Here is a 23,968-nt window from a genome sequence, read left to right as displayed (position 1 = left end):
TCCAATGTTCTTCAATTTAAGAATATTTTATGGTTTTTAGTTACTCCTCCTAGGCTGAATCACTGTCACTGATTTTGAAGTTTTTTGGACCAGAAAACGAGCTTGAATGAAGCAGCCATAAATTGTATTGCACAACTGTTAATGGTAATGAGCGGGCGGGGCCTTGCTTTATCCCCCTCCTCCATTCGTACGCATTAAACACAGCAACCCGAAACTTCAAATTCCTGCTTACCACCTGTGAAGAGGGACTTCTTACTTTGCTGACCACCGTGCATTGAAGCGCAGTTTTGTTTTTAGCCAATTCCATTTTTAAACCTCTTCAGGAAATCGTCTCTATCTCGGATCACCGCTTCATGCGCTCCCGCAGGGTAAACAAGGTAAAGCTCTACAACGCTGCGTTAGGATACGTAGCCACATGCATGCCAATGATTATGCAATGTTTAATTACTAACTTTGTTGTATCTGCACCCCGGAGTTAGCTGATTTTCGGGTTACACACACACACACACACCAGCTAGAGCGCTGTAGGGGAACGCATTTCCGTGCGTAAAGTTGAATGGGTGCGTGGATACATGAAAGCAGAGGCAGCCACGCTGTAAACCACATGCTCCTTTCGCTCAGACCCCATTTTTGACTGCTCCATAGCTTCTCTTTCCTGCTGCATGCATGTGGAGGAAATCTCACAACTTCAAATGCACAATCATTTTCGTGCTCCTCAGCGCTCGACAGTTAAGTTTTTGGTAATTCTACATTTTAGGGGCTACTTATAGAGGGTTGTCTGTAACTATGACAATGTAATATGAGAGAGGGGGATTCCTGGAATAAGTCACGACTCTCTTTTGACTGTCAGGAGCCGCAGTGTAGCCTGCCCCAAAGACGGCTGATGAAGATGATGATGTGAGGAAGGTGGCGGCTGTCGTCTAGACTGGAGTGAAAGCAAGTGATCACACAGTAGGCCTATACTTGAAGAACCAGCAGCAATTTTGAAGGGGTGGAAAAAGTACTCACTCAGTAAAGTAAAAGTAATAGTATCATAATGGGGGAAAAATCTTCCTTCATCCATTTTAAAGCAAAAGCATGAAGAATTCCTCCCTTCATAATCTCTCTGACATTAGTACAGTAAACTTTTCTGTTTTCACTGCTGGAAAAATAAGAGTGGAAAGGTCTGATCTACTGCAGTCATCTGTTTCAATAAAATACACAGTTCAAAAGAGCATTGTAAGTCATCGTTGTGCTATACAGTGATCCACTTTAATGGAGGTATGACTCAACCTCACCAGAGTTTGGCATTTGAAAAAGCAGCTGGGAATATAGTATAAGTGACAGCCCATCAGCTTTGTGTGAAAGCAGTTAAAAGTGTGAGAGATAAAAAATTGCTAAATTAATATTCCCAAATTGAACCATATTTTAAGTGTGACTTAGTACAGGAGTTGACCTTTTAGCTCTTAATGGCTACAGTTCAAACCAGTTCCAGTCAGTCTAACTTTAGCTGGTCTGAAAGTGGGTCACTAGTGGGCAAGCTGCTGGCTGCAGGCGGAGTTGGAGCCTATACAAAACGCACTGTGTGCAGAAACTTTTCAGGTTTGCTTGAGATTCTGGAGATGGCTTCAGCATGCTAGGGCTTCGTATTTCCCCTCTGCTTCACCTACAGGCTGCACGTTTGGTTGCCTGTATGCTTAGTAATACCAGAAAAAAAACCTCGTTTGCTTTCTAAACAGTGTGTAGCTTTTGTTTATACTCTCAGTTAGGATGAAACAAGTTGCAGTTGGTGGTGGTGTTTGACTTTGACTTGTCAAAGCATTGTGCACAATGTAAGCGACTAACTGCAGTAAATAGAAGGCAGTGTGTACAAAACATAGATCAGGCGCTCATTACTCGGTAATGCACTCACAACATGCGTTCATGCTTACGGAAGTGATAAGCCGCCGTAACAGAAACAGACTGAGATTCTAAGAATGAAGTTTGTATTCAACGGGTAGGGATGCACCGAACCAGTTTTTTAATTGTCAAACATACAACTGACTTGCACTGCGTCCTTATGAATTATCAGAATAAAATATACACAATATCAGAATAAATAAATGTAAATATTCTCTTATTTCTAACATGTAAATAATATGTAAATAGGTTAAACACTTTGAAAACCTGGGAACTCAAATCTTCTATTTGCCACATTTTCTTCTGGATATCAATTTCTGACCGTTAGTCGACCCAAATTATCAGCAAATAATCAGTCAAGAGACTCCAGTATTAAACAGAGATATCAGTAAATGTTGCTTTCTTTCATACAGGTGTAGCCTCCCACTTTGTTGGCTTAAAAAGTAAAGAGCTCTCTTTATCCGAGAACAGTATATGTACTTGTTCTTAACTATCTCTGTAAAACCGAAAAGAGGTAAAGGGTCAATCTTTTGTTTCCTAAAGTATGTGATTATTGTGCTGGTCTGTGTCACGGAACAGGATTAGAGAAGGGTTGTTGTCTGTTCAGACAGATAGAGGGCACTTTGCCCATCATTTGTACCCTCGTCATGAGCTACAGGTCTAAGTTTACTGAAGCAACACATGCTAAATTAAGAATGTACTGTTCTGGTAATGCTCAAATATGCTTTGGAATAAAGCTTCCTTCTTTGACTGTATTTAGGAAACATTATCACCCGCCACATTTGTTGAACGCTATTTCCACAGCATTACCCATATTTGTTGCCTTTTTTCGTCCATGGAGGTGATGTAGCCTACAATTCTGCCATGTTCCTGACTGACTGACATGACATTGCTGAAATCCCCGCACAGCAAGTTCAAGGTGACCCAGTGGGGCACACTTAAAACAGGGAGCGTCACGGCAACACTTGGTTTCCATGTGCACACCAAAAGATAAAACCTGTCTAAGTTAGCTGGGTAAATTAAAACCACATCAGGACATTATTGCAAACATAACAAGTAATCAGATATCGGTAAAGTTGAGCGATGGCTCATTGGGGTTCGTTGTGCTTTTAATACAGCGACTTCTACCTAGCAGGACGCAACAGATGGGAATTGTAGCAGTCAACACTCCACTGTTGCATGCCGTTTTTTCTCCACAGTGATTCCATCTCCAGAAGCAATTTCTAGCTGCACCCCATAGTGAGTGCATGCATGCAAGCAGTTGCTTAAATCATTCTCGCTGACTTTCATCTCTAAAGCTGTGTAACTATTGTCATAACTATTGTCTCACCTAAAATGGCTTTACATGATATTAACTATCAGGCAAATGTCAGCAGAGTCAAGAATAAAGTTAGTTTGAGCCTCCCCAGTGTTGCACAGTGATTTACAGTGGAACTTTGTCTAACCTCCACTGACCTTCTGAAAAGTATTCCATCTACTATTTACTGTTTTTAGTAGACGCACATCATCAAATTACTTCTATACAAATCCTGATATTTTGTAGTAGTGTTAAAAAAGGACTCCTAGGCTTCCTAAATGTCAGTGTGTCATTCATGATCTACTTCGATTGGTTAGAAAGCATCACACCCCCTTTCCTGTTCATCCACTCACTCCGCACTGACAGGCACTGCCTCCACTTTCTTCACATCTCATCTGCCAAATCATTTTTAAACTGACAGCGGGTCGTGTCCATGTGTCTGTGTGTGCACAGATAAGAAGGGACCTTGCTTTCTAAAGCATGAAGGTTTTTGTATCTTTAATCCCTACACTTAATGGAAATGTAACTAATCATTTCATTATAGGGAATTGTGTATGAATGCATGCAATTGCATGCAGTGGTGGAATGCAGTTGAAGTATTTACTCTACTGCAAATTCAAGGTGTACTTGTACTTGAGTAGTTCCATTTTATGAAACTTTATACGTCCACTCCACTATATCTAAGAGGCAAATATTGGATTAGCTGGAAAATGCATTGTCACAAAGCTGAAATAGGTGTTTGTCTGTGCTCATGAAAAGGCTTGTTAGACATGCGTTGTTCTCACAGGACGACGCTATAAACATATGATGATCTTACAGAATATGATACATTGCTGTAGATTAAACTCTCTAACAGTATACATTTGTTACAATTAGCGCAACCTGAAACATATACACCCAAAAGCATCAATAACAGGGCCCATTTTCATCAGTACTTTTACCTTCGATACTTTAAGTACATTTTGCTTTTACACCAATGCAAAAGCTTGTCTGGATGCAGCCACAAGTTACCACCTCTTATTAGTGCTCACCAAGGTACATTTCTGTTACACAAAGTTATGCTGCTTTTGAAGATAAACTGGGTTACTGTGGCTTTTTACATCTATGCACCTGCAACTCCGTGGTTATGTAAGCATTTACATCTAGAGTTATTACTGTAAAAATACATTTATTAAGGTTTTCACGGTCAACCAGCTACTGCTTGACCATGCTTGTGTGTGCATGTGTGCGTGTCTCTGTGCTGCTTGGAATAGCCAAGCCATGTGATTCTCCAGATTCTATTTCAGAACGGCGGCTGTCAAAAGCTCTGCACTCTTCACAGCAGCTTGAAGAATAGTTAACAAATACACCTTTTTAATCCCTCTATCTGTCAAACTTTCCGCTCAAATCCACAGGCGAAGCGTATCTGTGGGTGGTTTCAAGTAAGTACTCCATGTATTTCTTATTCTGCCCTGCGGGAAGAGGATATTGTCATTTTGACATTTTTCTGCGGCAGTGACAGCGCGTGTTTCATCATGCCTCTTGTTGTTTTGTATTGTCAGATTTCCTCCGGTGGCATTGTTTGCTCTCATGAGTTTTGTTTATTGACAAAAAAATGGACTCTCGTGTACCCACGTCAGCCAGGGGTCATGTGGTTCATGTCGTCCGCTTTCTTCTGCGTTTGCAAGCGTGCATGTGCGTGGTCATTACTGCCGGCATTTTATGATTACCCTTGGATATTTGAATAGTATTTTCACTCTAAGCTTTTATTAATGAACTTCCTGGGTTTTTACGGTAACGTGATACACAAGCCGTTGTAATAATCAGCTTATTATCTGGGCAGAATAATAATGTAAGCATCGCTTCAGAAGTCTCGCTGCTGCTGGTTTGGTCCAGTAATTGAAATGATTATTTGTGTGACAGCTGTTTTCTTTGTTCTTTTTTTTTTTGACACATGTACAAAACATATTTCTCTAAATTAAGTCCACAAATTAAGTCCATTAATTAATTTCAGGTGTAATAATGCCTTTAATGTCAGCACAGAAGACCATATACTGTATGTAACATAACACAAAAAACAACCCTGCACAACAACACTTTTGAAGTATGGTCTAGGGCTAAAACTAGGCCTTCATTATCAGTTAATAGGCTAATTATTTTCTCAATTCATTGTTTGGTCTATTAAATGTCAGAAGATGGGGAAAAGTGCATATCACATCACAACTTTTAAAACCCAAGTTGACAATGTGTTATGTGTTATCAGTTTATTCGTTTATTATCTTAAGACTAATGGTACCGTCTGAGAAGCTGGAACCAGCCCTTTTTGCCATTCATTCTTAAAAGCTAACCAAATTATTCAATTACCCAAATAGTTGCAGATTTTCTGTCAATCCACTAATAAATAAATCAACCAGCCGTTGCAACTTTAATTAAGAGGCGCGCATTATCACGTTGAAGGCAGTCGTGATGGTAAACAATAAGAGAGGGCCTGTGTCGTTATTTCCACACCATTTCTAAAGAACATCCAGCGAGCGTCACCGCTGACATGTTACACCATTCACAATCAATGACACCATGCAAACAATAGTAGCCTCCACAACACTTAATAGCAGCTGCAAATGGGAGAGGCTGAATTTAATGCCTCCTGACTTGTGTTGCAATGTCAGCTTGATCATGTTGGACAGTTTGGGGCAACAGCCAAATACTGTAAATGTGATGGCTTTCTAGGAAAACTAAGGCAAAAGAACTTCTCCCACTATGGCCATCATATGACTATATATTATATTTGGTCTGATGAGCCAGGTTGGAAAGTTGTATGTGAGCCTTGATGTTTTCTGGATTAAAAAAAAAGGCTACAAGGTCATCACCTTAGCTTACCCTTATGTGGAAGTTTCCATGAGGTGTGACATGACTGTTGCACTGTCCACATGACCTTTCTGAGTTCATGTCCTCATGTCAGTGGGTTCTGGAGAGGTTCCATTATCTGAATATGGGTCATGGTGTTATGCTGCTGCATGTCACACTCAATTCCCTGTCTCCCTTCTATGGGACACCACTGGACCTCTGCCAGACCGGCACAACTTAACTTTGCTGCAGGACATTGTTTATACCCCCTCACCCCTTTTCCCCCCTATTCATTCCTCTGTCTGCCCTCTATATTTTGTTTCCTTCCTAGTGTCAAGTATTACCTCTCAGTATGTGAACTCAGCACTGGGGAATGTGCATGAAATGTTGGATAGGCTACTGACCCAGAGAATCTTCTCAGCAAGGAAAGAAGACTTCCAGCTGCGTTGAGCCTCCGGAGGGTAGAGATAGTTTCAAACTGCATTGGCTGTTCATTCCTTCCTAAGTACTGTCCACACACTCTCCCATTTTATAAACAAGTCTATGTATGTGTTTGTTTAGTCATAAAAAACACGCCACCAAAGAGTCTTTGATATAAGGGTGACTGCACTGATTTTACACTTCAAATCCAGTTTACCCATCATGAGTACTGCTCCGCCTGTGAATACAGTTGTATAATGTCTCCTGTGGCTCTAGACGAGCTTTCCTGAGTTGGAGAAAATAATCCTGATGACATCATCAGGGTTTATTTCGGGGTTGATGTTTTTCTTTTTTTAATAGAAAGCTTGCGTTACAAACTGGTGTGGGGTTTAAAAGAAATGTAGGAGACTATATTGCAAGACACCATTGATTGCATTTTGGGAATTGTAGGATCCAGCATTTTTACTGCATGACCCATACTAGAGCCTAAAAGTCAGGATGACTTGACCCCCTGCTGCTTCAGTTTTGACCCTCCTTTTTAAAATCTGTCTCTCAGGAGTCCCCAGCTGTATGCAATTGCAGTAGCACCCCTTTAATTTCTGCTTAACATTTTTTAGTTTCCGATTCTCTTTTTTAATTATTAAAGGAAAGTTTAATATTATATTTAAAATAAGTGCTTCTTTTTCCGTCTACTTTGGCCTATTAGGTATTTGTTAGCTTTCTGTTAATTTTAAACTGTTTTGGCTTTGTTTGTACCGTATGACCCTAAGCATAGGGACATAATAACAGAACAGTTGTGGTACGTTTTGTTTCTTCTGCTGTGTGTAGGCGTAACATAATGTGATGAGCCTCCACGGCATGTTTCAAGAAAGTGTTTCTGTGTCATGAGTTACGATTCTCTGCGTGTTGAACAATCTGTTCAAGAGCTCTGCCTCCTCTCCTATGAGGTGCCTTGTGTTATGTAACATATGTCGGCAACGTATCCAGCAATAAGATGGATTATCCCTATAGGCCCCTGGTTTTTTGGCTAGCGGTCACGCATTGTGGATTTGGGTTGCGTTATGTAACTCCCCAGGAAACAGTGTTCTACTTACAACAAGTTTGTCAAGTACAACTGAACCCCTTCTAACCCAGTGTGTTACACTTAACTGCTGTAACGACCAGTGTATGTAATTTTAAATGTGGCCTCCACATACTTTCATACAGAAACGATGCAAAAATGTGGCAGTGGGTAGAGCGTCGTATAGACTTTCTGCATATTTAAGTCAGTTTGCACTCTTGTAGTGACTTGTTTGTTTAAGAGCCCTTGTTATGTGTTCACCTACAATTTAGATTAGACTAGAGAATATTATATAATTGTCTTATGAACATTTCAACATCACATTTGTTACCCTAGTAAAGAAATGGCTTGGCCAAGAATTCTGTGCTTATTGTGAAGCACTTAGGTCAACTTTAAGTGTGAGGAACTTCCCCTGTCCCTCATATGTTTTTCTCCTTTGCCTCCCTTTAGGGTGCGTGTGACCTCTTCCCCTCTCCCCTGTGACCTCTAGAACCCCATTGACCATCTCCCCTTACCCTCTCCTCCCTGAGGCCAGACTGTGATCCATGGAGAAGCTTCTGGGTTTCGGGAAGCAGTTGCTGAGGCTGAAGGTGGTGGACTGTAACTCAGAAGACTCCCGTCTGTCCCGATGCCTTAACACTTTTGACCTGGTTGCCCTGGGCGTGGGCAGCACGCTGGGCGCTGGCGTCTACGTGCTAGCCGGCGCTGTTGCACGAGAAAATTCAGGCAAGTTGGCATTACTGTAAACGATTAGAATGTCTTGTGAGGCCAATCTTAAAGCCTCTAATCAAACAATATCCATTATCCCCCGTAGGTCCTGCTATTGTGCTGTCTTTCCTGATAGCGGCCTTAGCCTCAGTGTTGGCTGGTCTGTGCTATGCTGAGTTCGGAGCCCGTGTTCCCAAGACAGGCTCAGCTTATCTTTACTCCTATGTGACTGTTGGAGAACTCTGGGCCTTCATTACTGGATGGAACCTCATCCTCTCCTACATCATTGGTAATCTCAGCTACTATGTTCATTTTTGTTGTTTGTGTTCAAATATAAAGAAACAGAATGAGAGACAACAAAAGCTTGGTGACAAAACTGAAAAGACACCACGAAATCTCCCTCAACTGGTCTTTCTCCATCTCAGGTACCTCCAGCGTGGCCCGTGCATGGAGCGCTACGTTCGACGAGTTGGTAGGGAAGCGCATTGAGCAGTTCTGCAGAGAGTACATGTCCATGAAAGCACCGGGTATACTGGCAGAGTACCCTGACATGTTTGCTGTTCTTATCATAATCACCCTCACAGGTAGGAAAACGTCTTTCTATCGCTTTTGTTTTACAAAGAGCATTTTTTCCCTCACCAGTATGCAGTGTCTTACCCTTGTATCAGTTGAAGTTGCTGCAGTGGCAGATATTCACTACAGATATTTAGCTGATCAGTACAAAAGCCCTCCAGTATGGTCATTTTCATTTCTGTGTCTTCTCCATTTCTAAGGTCTGCTGGCATTTGGGGTCAAAGAGTCAGCGATGGTGAACAAGGTTTTTACCTGCATCAACGTCCTGGTCTTGTTGTTCATGGTCGTCTCTGGTCTGGTCAAAGGGACTTTGAAGAACTGGCAGCTAGACCCTGAAGAGATCCTAAGTGGCAATTATACCAGTGACTCCAACCTCAAGTAAGAACGTGGACATATACACACGCTTCTTTCACGTATCGAAGATGCTCTATGAAACATCCTATGATATATTTGATCTGATCTATACATTTCAACTTAAAGGGTCTCAGTTTCTCTGAATAATCCAAGTACTTTGTTTCCTATTTTTATTTTGGTGAACAGACCCTTTAAATTATTAAAACATTTATTTAAATGGTTCCTTTCTTTGCTGTTCAGTTCAACAAACATCCTGCCAACCAAAGAGAGTTTAGGAGTGGGCGGTTTCATGCCGTTTGGTTTCACGGGCGTCCTGTCGGGAGCTGCTACCTGCTTCTATGCATTTGTCGGATTTGACTGCATCGCCACCACAGGTCAGTGCTGGATGAAACCAGAAAACACACTCCCTGTTACCCCTGTTCCACTGCCTCATGGGTATGTTTCAGTTTAGAGGGGCTGGTGTAACTGAATCTGGAGTTGGGACCATTTCATTCCCAAGCCTGTCTAAACATCCACGAGTGTTACATAAGAGGGGCAGGGCAGAGAGTTTAGTGCGTTTGGCCTAATTTTGCTCTTGGCGGAATCCCAAGTACTGTCATGTAGGTTAGTGGAATAAATCATGATATGAGGTTTGGGGAGAAGATGTTCCCCAAGTTTGTGCAGATCTACACCTACAAATGGGTGTGTGTCTTCATGTAGTTCCATTTAATCAATGCAAGGCTTCTGGGTTGCAATAAAGAGAGAGTTTCTTCCAGCTTGCCTTCTCTCTGGCCCCCTGGCTTTTCCCACCTCTCTTTTTCCTGAATTCTAATTGGCTAGCACGAAGTTAACCCTGAATGATTGCTTAAGCTTGGCTTGTGGGGGCATGGCTGTCACACACACTCTCCGCCAGCCCAGAGCCATTATATCATCAGTGTGTATGTGTGTGTGTGTGTGTGTGTGCGTGTATATGCACATGTGTGTATTCTGGCTACCTAGGTTTAAGTTGGCATAAAGCCATTACCCATCCCCCCCAAACACACACACATACGCCCACACAACTGTTACCACTCTTATGCTTATATCCCCCAGCCTTTCAATAATCTGGGCCAATCAGTAGCTGTCACCTGTCATGAATAGTGGTGTAGAAGAAAAAGATCCAGGCAGTTTTATACACACTCCATCATCGCGATGTGATTTCGACGCAGAACAAGAACTGAGTGTTCGCCTGAGGAGCTCTGTTGCATAATCACCTGCAGCTGAATAGCTGGGTGTTTCACTCTTGTGGGTGCACAGGGAAAATAAGCTCCATGTTCAATTTGTTGCAAAATAGCACCCATTTCTTAAATACATCTGTTTGCCCAGTTTTCCACGTTAACTGGAATTCTGGTAATATGATCCTAAAAGAATGAATGGTGTATACAACTCTATCTGAACACTACATTGCACTAAAGTCTGAATACTTAGCTACCAACAAACAGTGGTATAGCAGCTTATGGACAGATGTTAGGATGATGCAACAACATTTGCACAAATAACTAAGAAAGTAAAAGTGATATAATCTCAATTATATATTCCATTCCAGGTATTTTCAAGGTCAATTGACAACTTAGTGAACAGTTCAATAACTTTTAATGAAAAGGTTCTAAGCACCTCTCAAAGCAAGCAAAGCAGTTTTTCTGAACGTGACACTAGGAAACATGGTAATGGTGACCTAGCTGATCATGACAACTGACATCTTGTCATTATATACATGCAATCTAATTATTTGGCGTCTGTCCAAGAGACTGTGTGTAGTGTATGTCTTTAAGTGGTGTTACTGCACTCGCCACTGAATGTTTAATTTAGGATGAATTCATTAAAAAGTACCGTAAACAGCAGAATCTACTCAAAATAAAAGTATATTTATTTATTTATTTGTGTCAATAAGGCTGTTTATTGCAGTTAATATTTAAAATATGTGAATAAAAAAAAGTTAATTATCTTCCATTCAATAGCACATATTGTTTAATGTTTAATCAATAAATAAGTAAAGTTGTACTTTTTGCCCCTTTAACTGTATTTGTTCATGTCATTTCTGTAGGTGAAGAGGTGAAGAACCCTCAGAGAGCCATTCCTATTGGCATTGTATCCTCGCTGCTCATCTGCTTTGTAGCGTACTTTGGTGTTTCTGCAGCCCTCACCCTCATGATGCCATACTACCTGTTGGACAGCAACAGCCCTCTGCCTGTAGCTTTTAAATATGTGGGCTGGGGCGGAGCCAAATATGCTGTCGCTGTAGGCTCTCTTTGTGCTCTGTCTACTAGGTAAGCAGTTACACACACCTGCATTGGTTGTGTTAAAAGGCATGCTCATGTACTCTAGTTCTCTCTCACAGATAAACATGCAGACATGCACACATGCACACATATAGATATTTTTTCTGTGGGTGTGAGACTGTGAGTGTATATTTAACTTTGGAAGAAATTTGATCCCTCAACTAAAAATAACAGCACTGCTAAGAATATTGTACCCATAGTTTATGTATGTAATTATGTAACACTCAGTCGTGTCACCAAAAGTCACCACAAGTTGCATTTTTATTAGTAATAATTTTTTTAATGGTTTTATAATGGTGGTATTATTGTATATATATAATTCATTTTGAAAGTACTTTGAATGACTGAATTGCTTTTTTTATGTGTGCATAGTGCATTTAAGGCTAATTGGTGTAAACAGATGGCTGCTTTGATATTAACCATGTTCCAGCATGCTGCTATTCTTACCACATATGTTACGCACAAAATACAGTATATTGTGCTGTGTAAATGTACTGTACGTACACTGTATAATGTTCCTTGTATATGTGAGCTGGTGTCTCTGTTCATGTATGTTTCACGGCATTCTTGTGGGTGTAAGTGTAGATACTATATATCCTGGTCTTCCCCCCTGGTAGCCTGCTGGGTGCTATGTTCCCTATGCCCCGTGTGATCTGGGCTATGTCCGAAGATGGGCTGCTTTTCAAGTTCATGGCCGAGATCAGCCCCCGCACCAAAACCCCGCTAACCGCAACCCTCACCTCTGGTGTAGTGGCAGGTGAGACACTAACACGCATGATTCAAAACAGCATCCATGTTTACTGAGGCTTTCTTTTCATGCTGTAAAGCTGAGCTGTGCCGGGTTGCAAAAGTTCTGGCCTGCTGATTGCAGATTCCATTGTAACTGTGTTTTTCGAAGAAACCTGCCATAAATCTGCACTGCAGTATGAAAAGAGCATCATTAACTGTCTCTAATCCTGTCTCACATGGCCAGATCTCTTTGTAGTTGGTTGAAACAGTCCAGGTTATACTTTATCATTCTTTTAACATGGGTCAATGGCTAGACTTCATGAGACTTAACAGAAATGTTCTACCTGCATTCTACCTACATTTTTTACATTGGAATATTGAGCAACAGCATGTGGAGCACCATATCTGATATTTATGGAGGGGGGATTTTGCATGCTGGCATCAGAATAACCTTGGTCCAACATCATACTGCAGTTGCTCTATAATGCAACCAGTCTGATATCCTGTTGCACGTTCTCCCGTCCCATATCTGCAACTTCTATCTTGCCAACCACATTTACCTCCTTTCACTAATTCTTCTCCTTTATCCCCTACTGACCTCTTTCAATTCTTCATTTCCCCTCATTCCTCTACCTTACACCTACAACTGTCATCCCAATCTGATGTTTTCCTCCCCACCCTCCCCAACCCCCAGTCTGTTGGGTTCCATGTTCCCCCTACCCCGTATCATCTTTGCCATGGCTCGGGATGGCCTGCTCTTCTCCTTCCTGTCCCGCGTCAGCGAGAGGAAATCCCCCATAACGTCTACTGTGGCGGCCGGGGTTATGTCTGGTAAGATGAATAGAGAATGTAAAATAAGGAGGGATAAGGAAAACAAAGGCCTGTATTTGTCTGTCATTTCTTTATCTTTATCTTTATCTTTTCTTTATGCACTGCACCACTTGTTGCATAGGTTTTGATTTGTTTCCTACCTATGACAAACATGCACACACAAAGACTACAGCCATGCTAGAAGCTGAGTGAGGTGGTGCTACACAACAGTGTAATACTGAAATCAGCATGCTAACATGATCACCATTACAATTCCAACATGCTGATGTTTAACATGTTTTAATGGGGAGGTCAACAGAGGTCATCTGCTGGAATCAAACCGGTGACAGTTGTGACCATCTTGCCTGCACTGTGACCATTTGGCCACTAAGGTGCTGAAATGTTTAGCATGTTTAAAAAATTACCACATAAGATCTAGACATTTAAACCCCATACATGTTTATGGGAGATCAGAGGACCATCTTGAAAACACATTGTCTAACTATGTTTTTATATTACCAAATGTATTCTCATGTTTCCAACTCTTTTTTCTTGCTCTTTACAGCTATCATGGCATTTCTGTTCGACCTGAAAGACCTGGTGGACCTGATGTCAATAGGGACGCTGCTGGCCTACACATTAGTGGCTGCATGTGTCCTGGTCCTCAGGTCAGTGGGGGGACTTAAGTACATAGAGTTTAACTAGGGACATTAGGGGGGGCAGTCCACCTGTCCGTACTTTCTCAGAGTAATTTCCATGTTGAAGTTGGTCCAACCATATATGTTTACATCTCTGTTTAGCAACCAGTGAAACTCAGCCCTGCATTCATGTTGAAGGCAGTTTCATACTCACATTTTGACTGACTTAAACTGCTATTGTTACAAATGTTGCAGCTGATGTTAAAATATGTTTGACATACTTTTATAGGCTAGGTTCATTATAGTGTAGTGTAGCGATATATGTTCCTTATCACTGTATCCACTGGGACTAGCAGCTATTGTAAGTCTTGTAAATACAAAGTAAAGTCTCAATGGTAAAACCGCTTAGTATGTGTGTTTCATTGTGTCAGGTACCAGCCTGAGCACCCCAGTCTGGTGTATCATATGGCAAATACCCAGGAGGAGGTAGAAATGAATGACAGCATCAGTTCCACCAGTGCTCCCAGTATGGGCATCCTGCCTGGTATGGAGAAGACTTTCAGCTTCAAGACTGTCCTGTTCCCAGACAACTCTGAGCCATCCACACTGTCCGGCTTCACTGTCAACATCTGTGTCTCTGTCATGGGTATGCGATCATACCAGGCCTATTTTAAAATAATGATCGAATATGAATAAATTAAATGGAGTGCTTTGGTAAAGAAGCTTACAGAAGTATTAATTTGCTTAGAATCCAAATGAAGATTCAGTGGATGTATTTAAAACATCTTTACTGAGTCCTGAGTGTTAAATGGCAGAGTTACACAAGAAATAATGTAAAAACACATGTACTTCTGCAGGAACATTGATCCTGGTGTTCAGCATACTGGCAGTTCAGGGAGGCATTGCTGTGTGGAATGTCATAGCCCTCAGTGTCATCTTCATGGTGTGTCTCCTCCTCACCGTTATCATCTGGAGACAGCCTGAGAGCAAGACAAAACTTTCCTTCAAGGTTTGATTCCAGAATTTCTGTCTATGTAGCATAGTATGGATTAAATGCAGTTGTGGTTTTATGTTGCGATGTTTTAACACAATTATTATGCCATGTTTCCCTTCTATGATATTTGACTCTTTAGGTCCCACTGCTACCCTTCATTCCAGTGATCAGTATGTTTGTTAATGTTTACCTGATGATGCAGCTGGACAGAGGCACTTGGATACGATTTTCTATCTGGATGGCTATAGGTAGGTAGCATCTATTTCTATCATCATAATTATATTTCCAGGGTATAAACTGACTTACTAGTTGTAGAAATTCTATTGATCCCTTAATGGGAAACAATCTTTCACTTGAGTGTCTCTGGCTAGAGGTTGGTTGTTTTCCTACTCACCTACTCACTACAGATGCTTTCAAACTAATTATATACAGCTGGAACATTGCCTACTTTAGTAGCTTGAAATAGGCAGTCCAACAAAGGAATGGTTAAGTCAGCCTTATTGTGTCATCATTTTGTGGGTTTTAACATATCTTTGGTGGTACATCAAGCCAAGAATGTGACAGTTGTGAGTGTTGGCTACCAAAATGAAACATAGATATTGTTAATAAAAGCTGACTCTCAAATGTTAGATGTCAGATATTAATCAAATAGAAACTTAAATATAAGTTTAAAAAAAGGGAAAAGCGACCTAAAGGGATAACATATATCAAGCTAGCTTCAGGTCTGTGTGAGTTAATTTTTACTCTGCATGAGCTGACACAACAACAACAAAAAACTTTGTTTAGACATTTTAGAGAGACTATATTACACAAACAATGATGTTGTGTCTTGCTTTGCTTTTTAAGGTTTAGTGATTTACTTCGGCTACGGCATTCATCACAGTACTGAGGCAACTACGGCCCGCTCGTCTCCAGACACGGAGATGAAGGCGGCCACAGCTGCCATGTCACCAGAAAAGGAGGCCTTCCTGCATTATGGGATGGATGTCAGGGAAGAGGACGATGGAGATTTGTAGTAAGCATTAGACCATGCTGCGTGGATTTCAACCTTCCCCAACGCCAGTCTGTCTGTGCAAGAGTTTTTAGACCGGACAAGTCCCAGTCCCTCACTGGCCAAGGTAGTGCCTTTTGGGGAAAGAAATGATAAATAACTTTGACCTCAAATTCACAAACCTGTGAGTTCCCCCCTTGACTGATGGGTAGAACAACAGGATTTCTTAAGCCATAATTGACATGTTCTGTTATTTCAGTATTTTGTGATGTGTTTGTTACCCCCTTTTGCTTGGCTGTGTTGGCTGGGGTGAGGGTTCATGTTGGAGACACAAAACATGTCAGTGTTTTAGGGCGGGTTCAGAGATTCTGGGAGACCCTAATATTTGTCTCTCTTCATGATGGGTCGTAGTTACTTCTTTGGAGAGTGTCTGGGTTACATTGCTGGTAGTAGGACTGTGCACATGTGGTAACAGCTTTCATCTGCGTGCCAGAAAGTTCAGCAGCAGTAAATTTTTTGTCCTTCTTTCTGTGAAGCATTATAACTACTGTATATATCTACACAATTCTGAAAATCAGATAACACAGTTAGTATTACCAATTGGTTACAGTAGCTACATTTTCTGCCAACTCTTGTGTAACCGATGTTGAAATGCTGCTCTAAAAGTCCTCCCTGACAAGTGAAAGCTTGCACAATACACAGTTGGCTTGATATAATTACCCTTGTTCACTAGCAGAATAGGGTGTCGAGCCAATGGCTGCACGTGTAAGTGGGCCAGCAGGGAGCTGTAGCTTACAGTCCTTATGAGTCCAAATTCAAATCCAAAGGATGGCATTGATACCATCTGAGGTACCAGGCTTTTTCATGCAAAAGGGAAAGTCTGGCATCTTACTGTATAGTTTTAATGCAGGTGTACTGTATGTCTTGGCAAGAAGCAGTCATGAGCAAGCCATTGGTCTGGCTGCAAATGATGATGCAGAGACAGCTGTAACAACAACATATCATGTTGGGCAGGTCTTTACTCTGAGATACAGAGATTCAGAAGAAGTAATTAAGTATGAAAGGCTACCAGATACATTTTTAAATCGTCAAACCATGTGACTAGTACTAGTTTAACAAATACCTGATTTTACATCCTCTTCACAATAATAAGGAGCGTTGTTAAAATACACTTTCTTATTTGGGCTATTTAACACCTTGGTAAATATAAAAAATCTGAAACGTGTTAAACATCAGGATAAAGAGATTAATTGACAGTTGCTGAATGTCTGTTAATGTCATGTAACATTAGATGATAGTGGATTTTCTCACAGTGCTGGCTGCTGTGTCGTTTTGCATCTGTAGCTTGTAACATGAAGTCTCTCTTTTTTTTAAAAAAGGTACAGGCCGACTTTTTTTTCTAAAAATGTTTAATTTGGATAAATGTATATGTTCTAAATTTATTTTACTTCCTTACTCATGTTTATTAATGTCTTTTTAAAACATGGTCATTTCCAGTGTGTTTTACAGATTACAAATCTGATTTAACTTAATATTTACAATTATTGGGGCGTCCGGGTAGCTCACCTAGTTAAGTGTGTGCCCTATGCTTACTGCAGCGCTTTGCTGCATGTCATTTCCTCTTCCCACTTTCACTCATCAGCTGCTCTTACAAAAAATAAAGGCAATAAAAATCCCAAAAAGTATCTTTATAAATAACCTGTCTGTGGGTAGTGTGTGTATATATATATATATATATACACTAACAAAAGGTTAATGATCATTTAAATGCAGACCTATTCATCAACCCATATCATGTTATGTTATGTTTCCATTTGTTTTAACCCTTAAGTGCTTTTACTGTGGTTTTGGGAGTCCTTTCAAAAGTAGCTGTCTATAAGTAGAAGCAGTAGAAAGTAGAAAGATTGTGTATATAAGATATTGTTTATATTTCTTGCAGTAAATTATTTGTAAATGGGAGAAAAGGCTAATTTTATGATACCCTATCTGTGTCTAACATTGTGTTCTTTATATTGTGTTTACATGATCAGTGCAACTGAAACTTTATCCTTAGGGTCGGCAGAATCACTGCCTTCACCTTACTTTACCCGTCAATACCTTATTTACAGAAAAGTGCAGTTATGAAAGTAGAAATATGGAATATTAGCATGACTGTGGCAGACACAAGTTCCTTGAGATCCTTCTTAGGCTGCCCATAATGCAGCCTTTTACAGTAAAAGTGGAATAATAGTCTGTGACATTGCGTTACTACTTCAACCATGCGTGCCTTTTCCGGGGGTTTTGGTAATTAGTGTACATAACACGTTACTACTTACCTACTTTTTGATAGTTCTTCACAAACTTGTAGTCCCACAAATCGTCAAAGCACATGAAAAAATGTTTAAATGTCCCATAATCATGTGTGTCAAATAAATCTAGCTATGCACGGTATAACAATAAAACAGTAATTGAACTGATTAATGTTTTAGCTTAAAGTCTCCTTGTTAGGTGTGAATATGGTGGTAATTATTTGTTTTTTCTCCGTTAAATTTATATTTGGTTTTCTGTTTAATCAATATAAAGGGATTCATGTGTATTTGAAAATCTGTGTTCTGGCATAATAAGTCGACAACTTGTTGTTCCTTCATGTCAAACCTCAGAGTTTACTTCTGAAATAAATACTATGTGTATACACATATATGAATAGATTTTTAAAAGGGAGCTCCTTTCGTTCGCCCTGCTGCTTTAAAACCCTTCTAACCACAGCTTTTGCTTACAGCCGGCTGCATCATGTTTATGTAATTTTGCTGTAATTACATCATTTTTTCCTCCACACTCTTTCTTTTTGTAGCCCTTTTTGGTTGCCTTTTTCTTGGTCGTTGTTCGCTTCAGGTGTGTTTAAAACTATGTGTAAATGTTGAAAAAGCACAAAAACAGTGTGTTGATTCGAGTCTGTCACTCAGCATCTTTCTCATGTTCTCTTGTTTTTCGTCACTGTGGTTCAAGTTTCCTCGCTCAACATTGCCTCACTGAAGAGAAGCGCTATTTTCCTCCAGCTGCATTTACGCACAAAACTGCAACTTTTTAAAACATCATTGTCGTGTCAAAATTGTTAAAATTAAGCAAATGTACATAGTGGTGAGCAAGAAAGTTCATATTGGCCTTGCAAAAAACTCCTCACAGCCTTCTCCGGTTGCTCAGGTTGTCATGGAGATAGTTGTCAGTGTATCAGTGGACTAGGAAGTTATGGTCCATATTTGCTGGTGATGGCAGCGGAGCAATCTCCATGACACCTGAACAAATGATGATTGAACAAATGGCTGAGGAGGAACATGAGATTTAACTGAAAGCTAGAAAAAGCAAGTAAGTGGGCCTTGAGTTGCTTTTTTTGTGCGTTCAGGTGCAATGTTATTTTCAGGTGTATACCTACAACTGCAGCTTAAAATGGCTTCCCGGTCTCTGTTAGAATGCTAAACAACTGTCTGACAAGAGGACAGGTGTCACTATTCAGCTGTATTTCACATTAAAAGTCACCGTTTGTGAGATTTAAAATATCTTTACTTTGGGGCCACCTGCTGGTAGTGTCAGGACCGATCCGACCCAGTGATACCAAGAATGATCTCAACAAAATGCCCAATCACACAATAATCCCCCATATAGTAACTTTAATAGCAGTGTCACTGTGTATTTAACTTAATAATACACAGTAACTCCTCTGAGTTAGGAATGCCTGCACTGGTTTTGCTTGTCTTTTTGTCCTCTGTTTCCTTTTTTTTTGTTAAAGTCAGTGCATCTATCCTGTGAATAAAACGAGCTTTTAAAAAACTCCTTCTTTGGGTGTGTTTATAGAGAAATCCACTGATTCTACAGCGTGGGCGCACATCATACTTCTCTCATGATCCGGCAGAGAGCGCAAATGTGTTGAGAGACAAAAGCCTGAGAAAAAGGATGCTCTGCCAGGTGTCGGCCGCAGCATCAGCACCGCTCCTCCTCCACCTCCCTACTCCCTCCTCCTCTCCGCAGCATCTCTCTCTCTCTCTCTCCTTGCACTGTTTCACAGACAGAGAGAGTGGAAAGACACGCTTGTGTTGCGTTTTTGCAACTCCCCGCATGTGACCGACATTCTTAAATGAATCAACACCAGAGAAACCTGGAGGTAAGTCGCAGCACAACTGAAAACACCCTGCGGGGTCATTTTGCAACAATGCTTTGCAGGCCAGCATCGGGTTCTTAAAGAAGTGTCGCACATATTTCTGCTTGTAGGGGTTTTGGGTCTTTGGTGCCGACTCGGTTTCGCTCATGGCTAATTATGGATCTGCTCGTTTTTATTTCTGCAGGCCCGATGCGGTGCAGGTTCGTGGGGGGGGGGGGCGAATTTGGGACATATCACATCCTGTTTCTCCGTAACTTGACCCGTAGACCGTACTGTACATGGAGCAGTAGGCTACAGGAAAGAATAGCGGGATGAAGAGAGTGAGGTCAGACAGGGAAGAGCAGGTTGGTGTGATGGATGAGGCAGGTCAAGTCTCTGTGGGTGATGTTAATGATCAGATGTAGATTATCCAGGCTTTAGACCTGACTCCAGCTATGATCCACTGTACTGAGAGGTGATAACGAAAGACACTTGTTTTTAAGATTATTATATTATGTATTAGTTTTGTGCCATGTCTAGTCAGATTTCTAGGAATGATTGCGGATAGTAATTTAATAAAATATTCCAAAAGATTCCTAAATATTAACAGTTTTTCCTGTATTGTTTTATATCTGTGTCACAGTGTTATAGTGCTGTTATGCTGACTCAGGCTTTAGCCATTTAATGGAAGCTGTTTTTAAAGGAGTATGCAAAGTTACAATAAAGCTTTGTTCAGAGACTGATCAAACCTTCGAGGAAACCTTTTGCACGATTTATCACAGATGTGGTTTCCTTTAATACTGACATTCTAATTCCCTTTGTTTCTTCACTCTTCTTGTCTTTGTTAGGGTGTATCACTTAGTTTGTTTACTTGACAAATTGTTGTAATATTTTTAGCTTTGCAACTGCAGTGTGGTTCACATTGTTTTGCACAGCCCAGACACAAGGTCGATAAATTCTACCCTGACGTTGTGCATAAAATATGTGTGGGAAGTGTGGTTTTTGTGTTTATTGGAATTGTCTGCTGCCATTATCGATCCCAATATCGAAGACATCCCACATCTATGAGTCCTCCAGTCCATATTGCTAAATCTTGCCAATCCCTCCTGGTCATGTTAATGTGGAGGTTGACACTGCATCAAAGCGGGGCTTCAGAGCCTGTGGCCTTAAAACAGTATGTTGTAGCTGCTGTTCCAGATGCTGATGCATGTGTGATTGATTCATTACATCTGACCTCTGCAATGTCTGAACAGCGATCAATTCAGCAGATCTCTGCCAGGAAAACCACTCTCAGCAGCGTGTTGTTGTGTGTGTGTTGGTGCTTGGGCTCAGGTGCTGTGTTGTGTGTGTGTTTCTGCAGGTAAGACAGTTTGTCACAAAGCCCGTGAGTGTAGTGCACTGGTGCGACCTTCAAGGTCATTTTATAGGACAGAAGAGAGGAGAAGAAGGAGGAGGGAGGGAGAAGAAAAATAGAGATGATGAAGTGAAGTAAGGGAGATGAGGAGGAAAAGTATGTCAGTATGCTTCTTAGTTTCATGTTATGTGTATTTCCAAGGGCTATTTTTATAAACATGTTTGCTCTTGTGTTGGGACAAATGTATTGTGCGCATTGATACCACAGTTGTAAAAGTAGTTAAATGTGTGTGTGGAAAGACAAGAGAGAATGTCAGAAAGAGGAAGATGCTGCAGTTATTTCACTAACCTGTGTTGTGATTACTCATAATTAAACAATTTGGAGGCTTTGCTCAGTATGAGGACATGTGTGCTTGTGTGCATGAATTCAGTGTGAATGAAGTGTCAACACATCATGCAAACACGTTCTCAAATTCACGTTGTCTTTTGTCTAGAAGGTGGCAATGAGCTTGTTGTAGCTCCTCCCCTGCAGTCACAGGCAGGGCATCAGAGGGTGAACAGAGAGGCACGCCTCCGTGGATGACATACACACACACACACACGCACACACATTTCCCTGTTCTCTGGAGAGTCAACATGAAAGACCTTTCTCACTTGTATGTGAACGTGTATGTGGTTGCCTCCATTTGCTGGATTTGTGCCGTCAGTTTAATAGAAGGGCTATAGATGTTTCTGTTTTTTATTATCCTTTGTGTTGTAGGTATTTTCACTTATATCAGCCAGCAAGCTACAGCTCTTATTAAGCAAGTGAATGCCACTCTTAAGTGTGCCAATGTGAGCAGCGGTGTTTTTATGAGGACAGAACTGTAAGAGCCATACTTAACTTGACTGTAAAAAGCCACAGAAACATTTCTCATCATTAATTTTTTATGACACATCTCCACACTATATGTCCACATTCTTCTTTAGGCTTGTCCATGTTCCCAAAAATAAACATATCTGCCAGAACAGCAGCAGTATTATGTGAATCCTTAAACTGAGCCGCATTCCTCCTTAATTTCCCAAAGGAGTTCTCTGCCCCATGCTGTACTCTCGCACCTTCCTTTGTCCAGTGTATGAAAACTGTATTTTTGTTACACACACCCACACCACCAGTTTAAACCTTTTTGCACATCAACCCCCCCACAAAAAAAACCCCTCAGCTCACTCTATTCTTTGCTCACCTCTCACTGATCCTTTGCCAATTGTCCCTCCCCCACCCCCGAGGGGTTTGCCACTTGCACATTACACATGCATACACACATTTACACATTGCAATACTAACTCGAATCCCCCACATCCCAAATTCCTTTCCAGCCCCCGCCTCACTCTCTGCAGCATTATTTGTTTCGATTATCATATTGTCCTAAAATAAGCAGAAGTGACTCAGCCTGTCTAAGTTGCACTCAGCTTTTCTTTGTCTGAGCTGTTTCACCTTACCAGCTTTATGTCTGGCTGTGATTGTGTGAGCATGTGCCAACTTCCGGACAGAGTATTCCACTATCTGTGAATTCTTTGTCTGCAACGGCTTTACATTTTTGGTGAACTCCAATCCTCACCTCTCTCTCCCGTCTTTGTCCCCTCATACAGTTTCGCCCACCAGCCATGTAAGAGTTAACATTTTTCTCTGCGACAGGAGTGAGGGTAGTGGGTGGAGGGGCTTTGCTAATAACAATGCAGTGCAACCAGCAACCAACGTGGACAGACATCCTTTTTTCCGCTCCTCCATGCTGCCCCTGTCTGGATCTACATTAGTCTGTGTTTTAACTGCAGGGCTCAATGAACCAATATACACAAGTCTCCAGACTGTAGCAGTTTGTTTATTTCTAATCATACTAATCTCCCTATCAGTTCCTGTTTGTTTGTTTTTTGTTCCCAATTTATCTTATTCCCGTTGTCATTTCTCTTTTGATTTCCTGCACATTTGTCTTCCCTTTATCTATCTGAAACAGAATCCCTCCTTACAGGCTGCATAGCACAGCAAAACCAGACAGTGAAGCAGGGCTATGTCTGATTTAGTGGAGATTCATTCCCGGTACTTGCCAAAAGCAGCACTGAAAAAAATAACAATTTAGGAGATTATAAATTTCATCAGTAAGTGTGTTTTTCCATGACTGACGTTCATTTTGCGAGACACATTTTCTCCCAGTAAGAAGCTGTCTCTTTGTGTCTGCTCCTGCTGCAGTGATAGTCATAGCCTGACTGTGTGTAGTTATGTGTGTAGGTGATACTCATGTGTAACTTTCCATGCACATGTGCACACTTTAAGCACATTTAATTTGGCTTTTAGTTTAGGTTTTGAATGTTCTGTGTGATGGTCGGTTTCTTTTTTTGGTACAGTTTGTCATCTAATCAGCTCTGTGAATAACAATTGAGACAATTAAACCGTGTGTGAACATGTGTTGATGGATGGATGCGTGAACACGTGCCTCCACTTTCATTTCGCTTCGGCCAATAAATCCTATTATTGGCATATTGTCATTTTCCTGCGATTTCATAGCAGGTAGCAAACACCGACTGCCTGCGCGCAATAAGGAAATAAATCAGCTTTTATTGCAGATGATCTGATTTTCTCATTCTCCTTATTCAGTTAGGTATGACCACCCACTCTGACCTAAGATCCTACAGAAATCCTGTTACAGTTCCCCCTGTGATACAAAATGACTCCCCCTGGGGTACAAAAAGAAGTCTGACTGTGTGTGTGTTTGTGTGTGTGTGGGAGTGGAGTGGAAGAGAGAGATAGAGGGGGAGAGAGAGAGAGAGAGAGAGAGAGAGAGAGAGAGATAAGAGATTATTTGGGCAGATGTAGTCTGCCGATGTGTCGTCTATAAGGATGAAAATGGGATTGATCACTTTGCCCTGCCTCATTAACAGGGATGAAACAAATGGAATT

The 23,968-nt window shown here is 41.0% G+C and overlaps 1 protein-coding gene across 5 annotated transcripts; it reads left to right on the top strand.

The window, feature by feature from the left end:
* The first annotated feature begins 209 nt into the window (after positions 1-209).
* On the top strand, positions 210-19,376 carry slc7a1a (solute carrier family 7 member 1a). Of its 5 annotated transcripts, XM_035667088.1 has the most exons (14): positions 212-377; positions 851-936; positions 7,929-8,204; positions 8,293-8,475; positions 8,612-8,770; positions 8,960-9,137; positions 9,354-9,487; positions 11,176-11,398; positions 12,834-12,970; positions 13,515-13,617; positions 14,019-14,233; positions 14,445-14,596; positions 14,721-14,829; positions 15,428-19,376. In XM_035667088.1, the coding sequence occupies exons 3-14, from the start codon at positions 8,024-8,026 to the stop codon at positions 15,595-15,597; spliced, it is 1,944 nt and encodes a 647-aa protein (XP_035522981.1). In that variant the 5' UTR covers positions 212-377; positions 851-936; positions 7,929-8,023; the 3' UTR covers positions 15,598-19,376. The 5 variants fall into 5 exon arrangements, with proteins under 5 accessions (XP_035522983.1, XP_035522981.1, XP_035522979.1 ...); XM_035667090.1 differs by lacking the exons at positions 851-936; positions 12,834-12,970 and adding an exon at positions 12,028-12,167 and having other exon boundaries at positions 210-377; XM_035667086.1 differs by lacking the exon at positions 851-936.
* Positions 19,377-23,968: the final 4,592 nt, after the last annotated feature.

This window comes from Morone saxatilis, unplaced genomic scaffold (genome assembly GCF_004916995.1).
Source record: "Morone saxatilis isolate NCDOM2014 unplaced genomic scaffold, NCSU_SB_2.0 Contig20, whole genome shotgun sequence".
NCBI lineage: Eukaryota > Metazoa > Chordata > Actinopteri > Moronidae > Morone > Morone saxatilis.
Note: the sequence above shows the minus strand (reverse complement) of the source record. Positions and strands in the feature narration are given on the sequence as shown.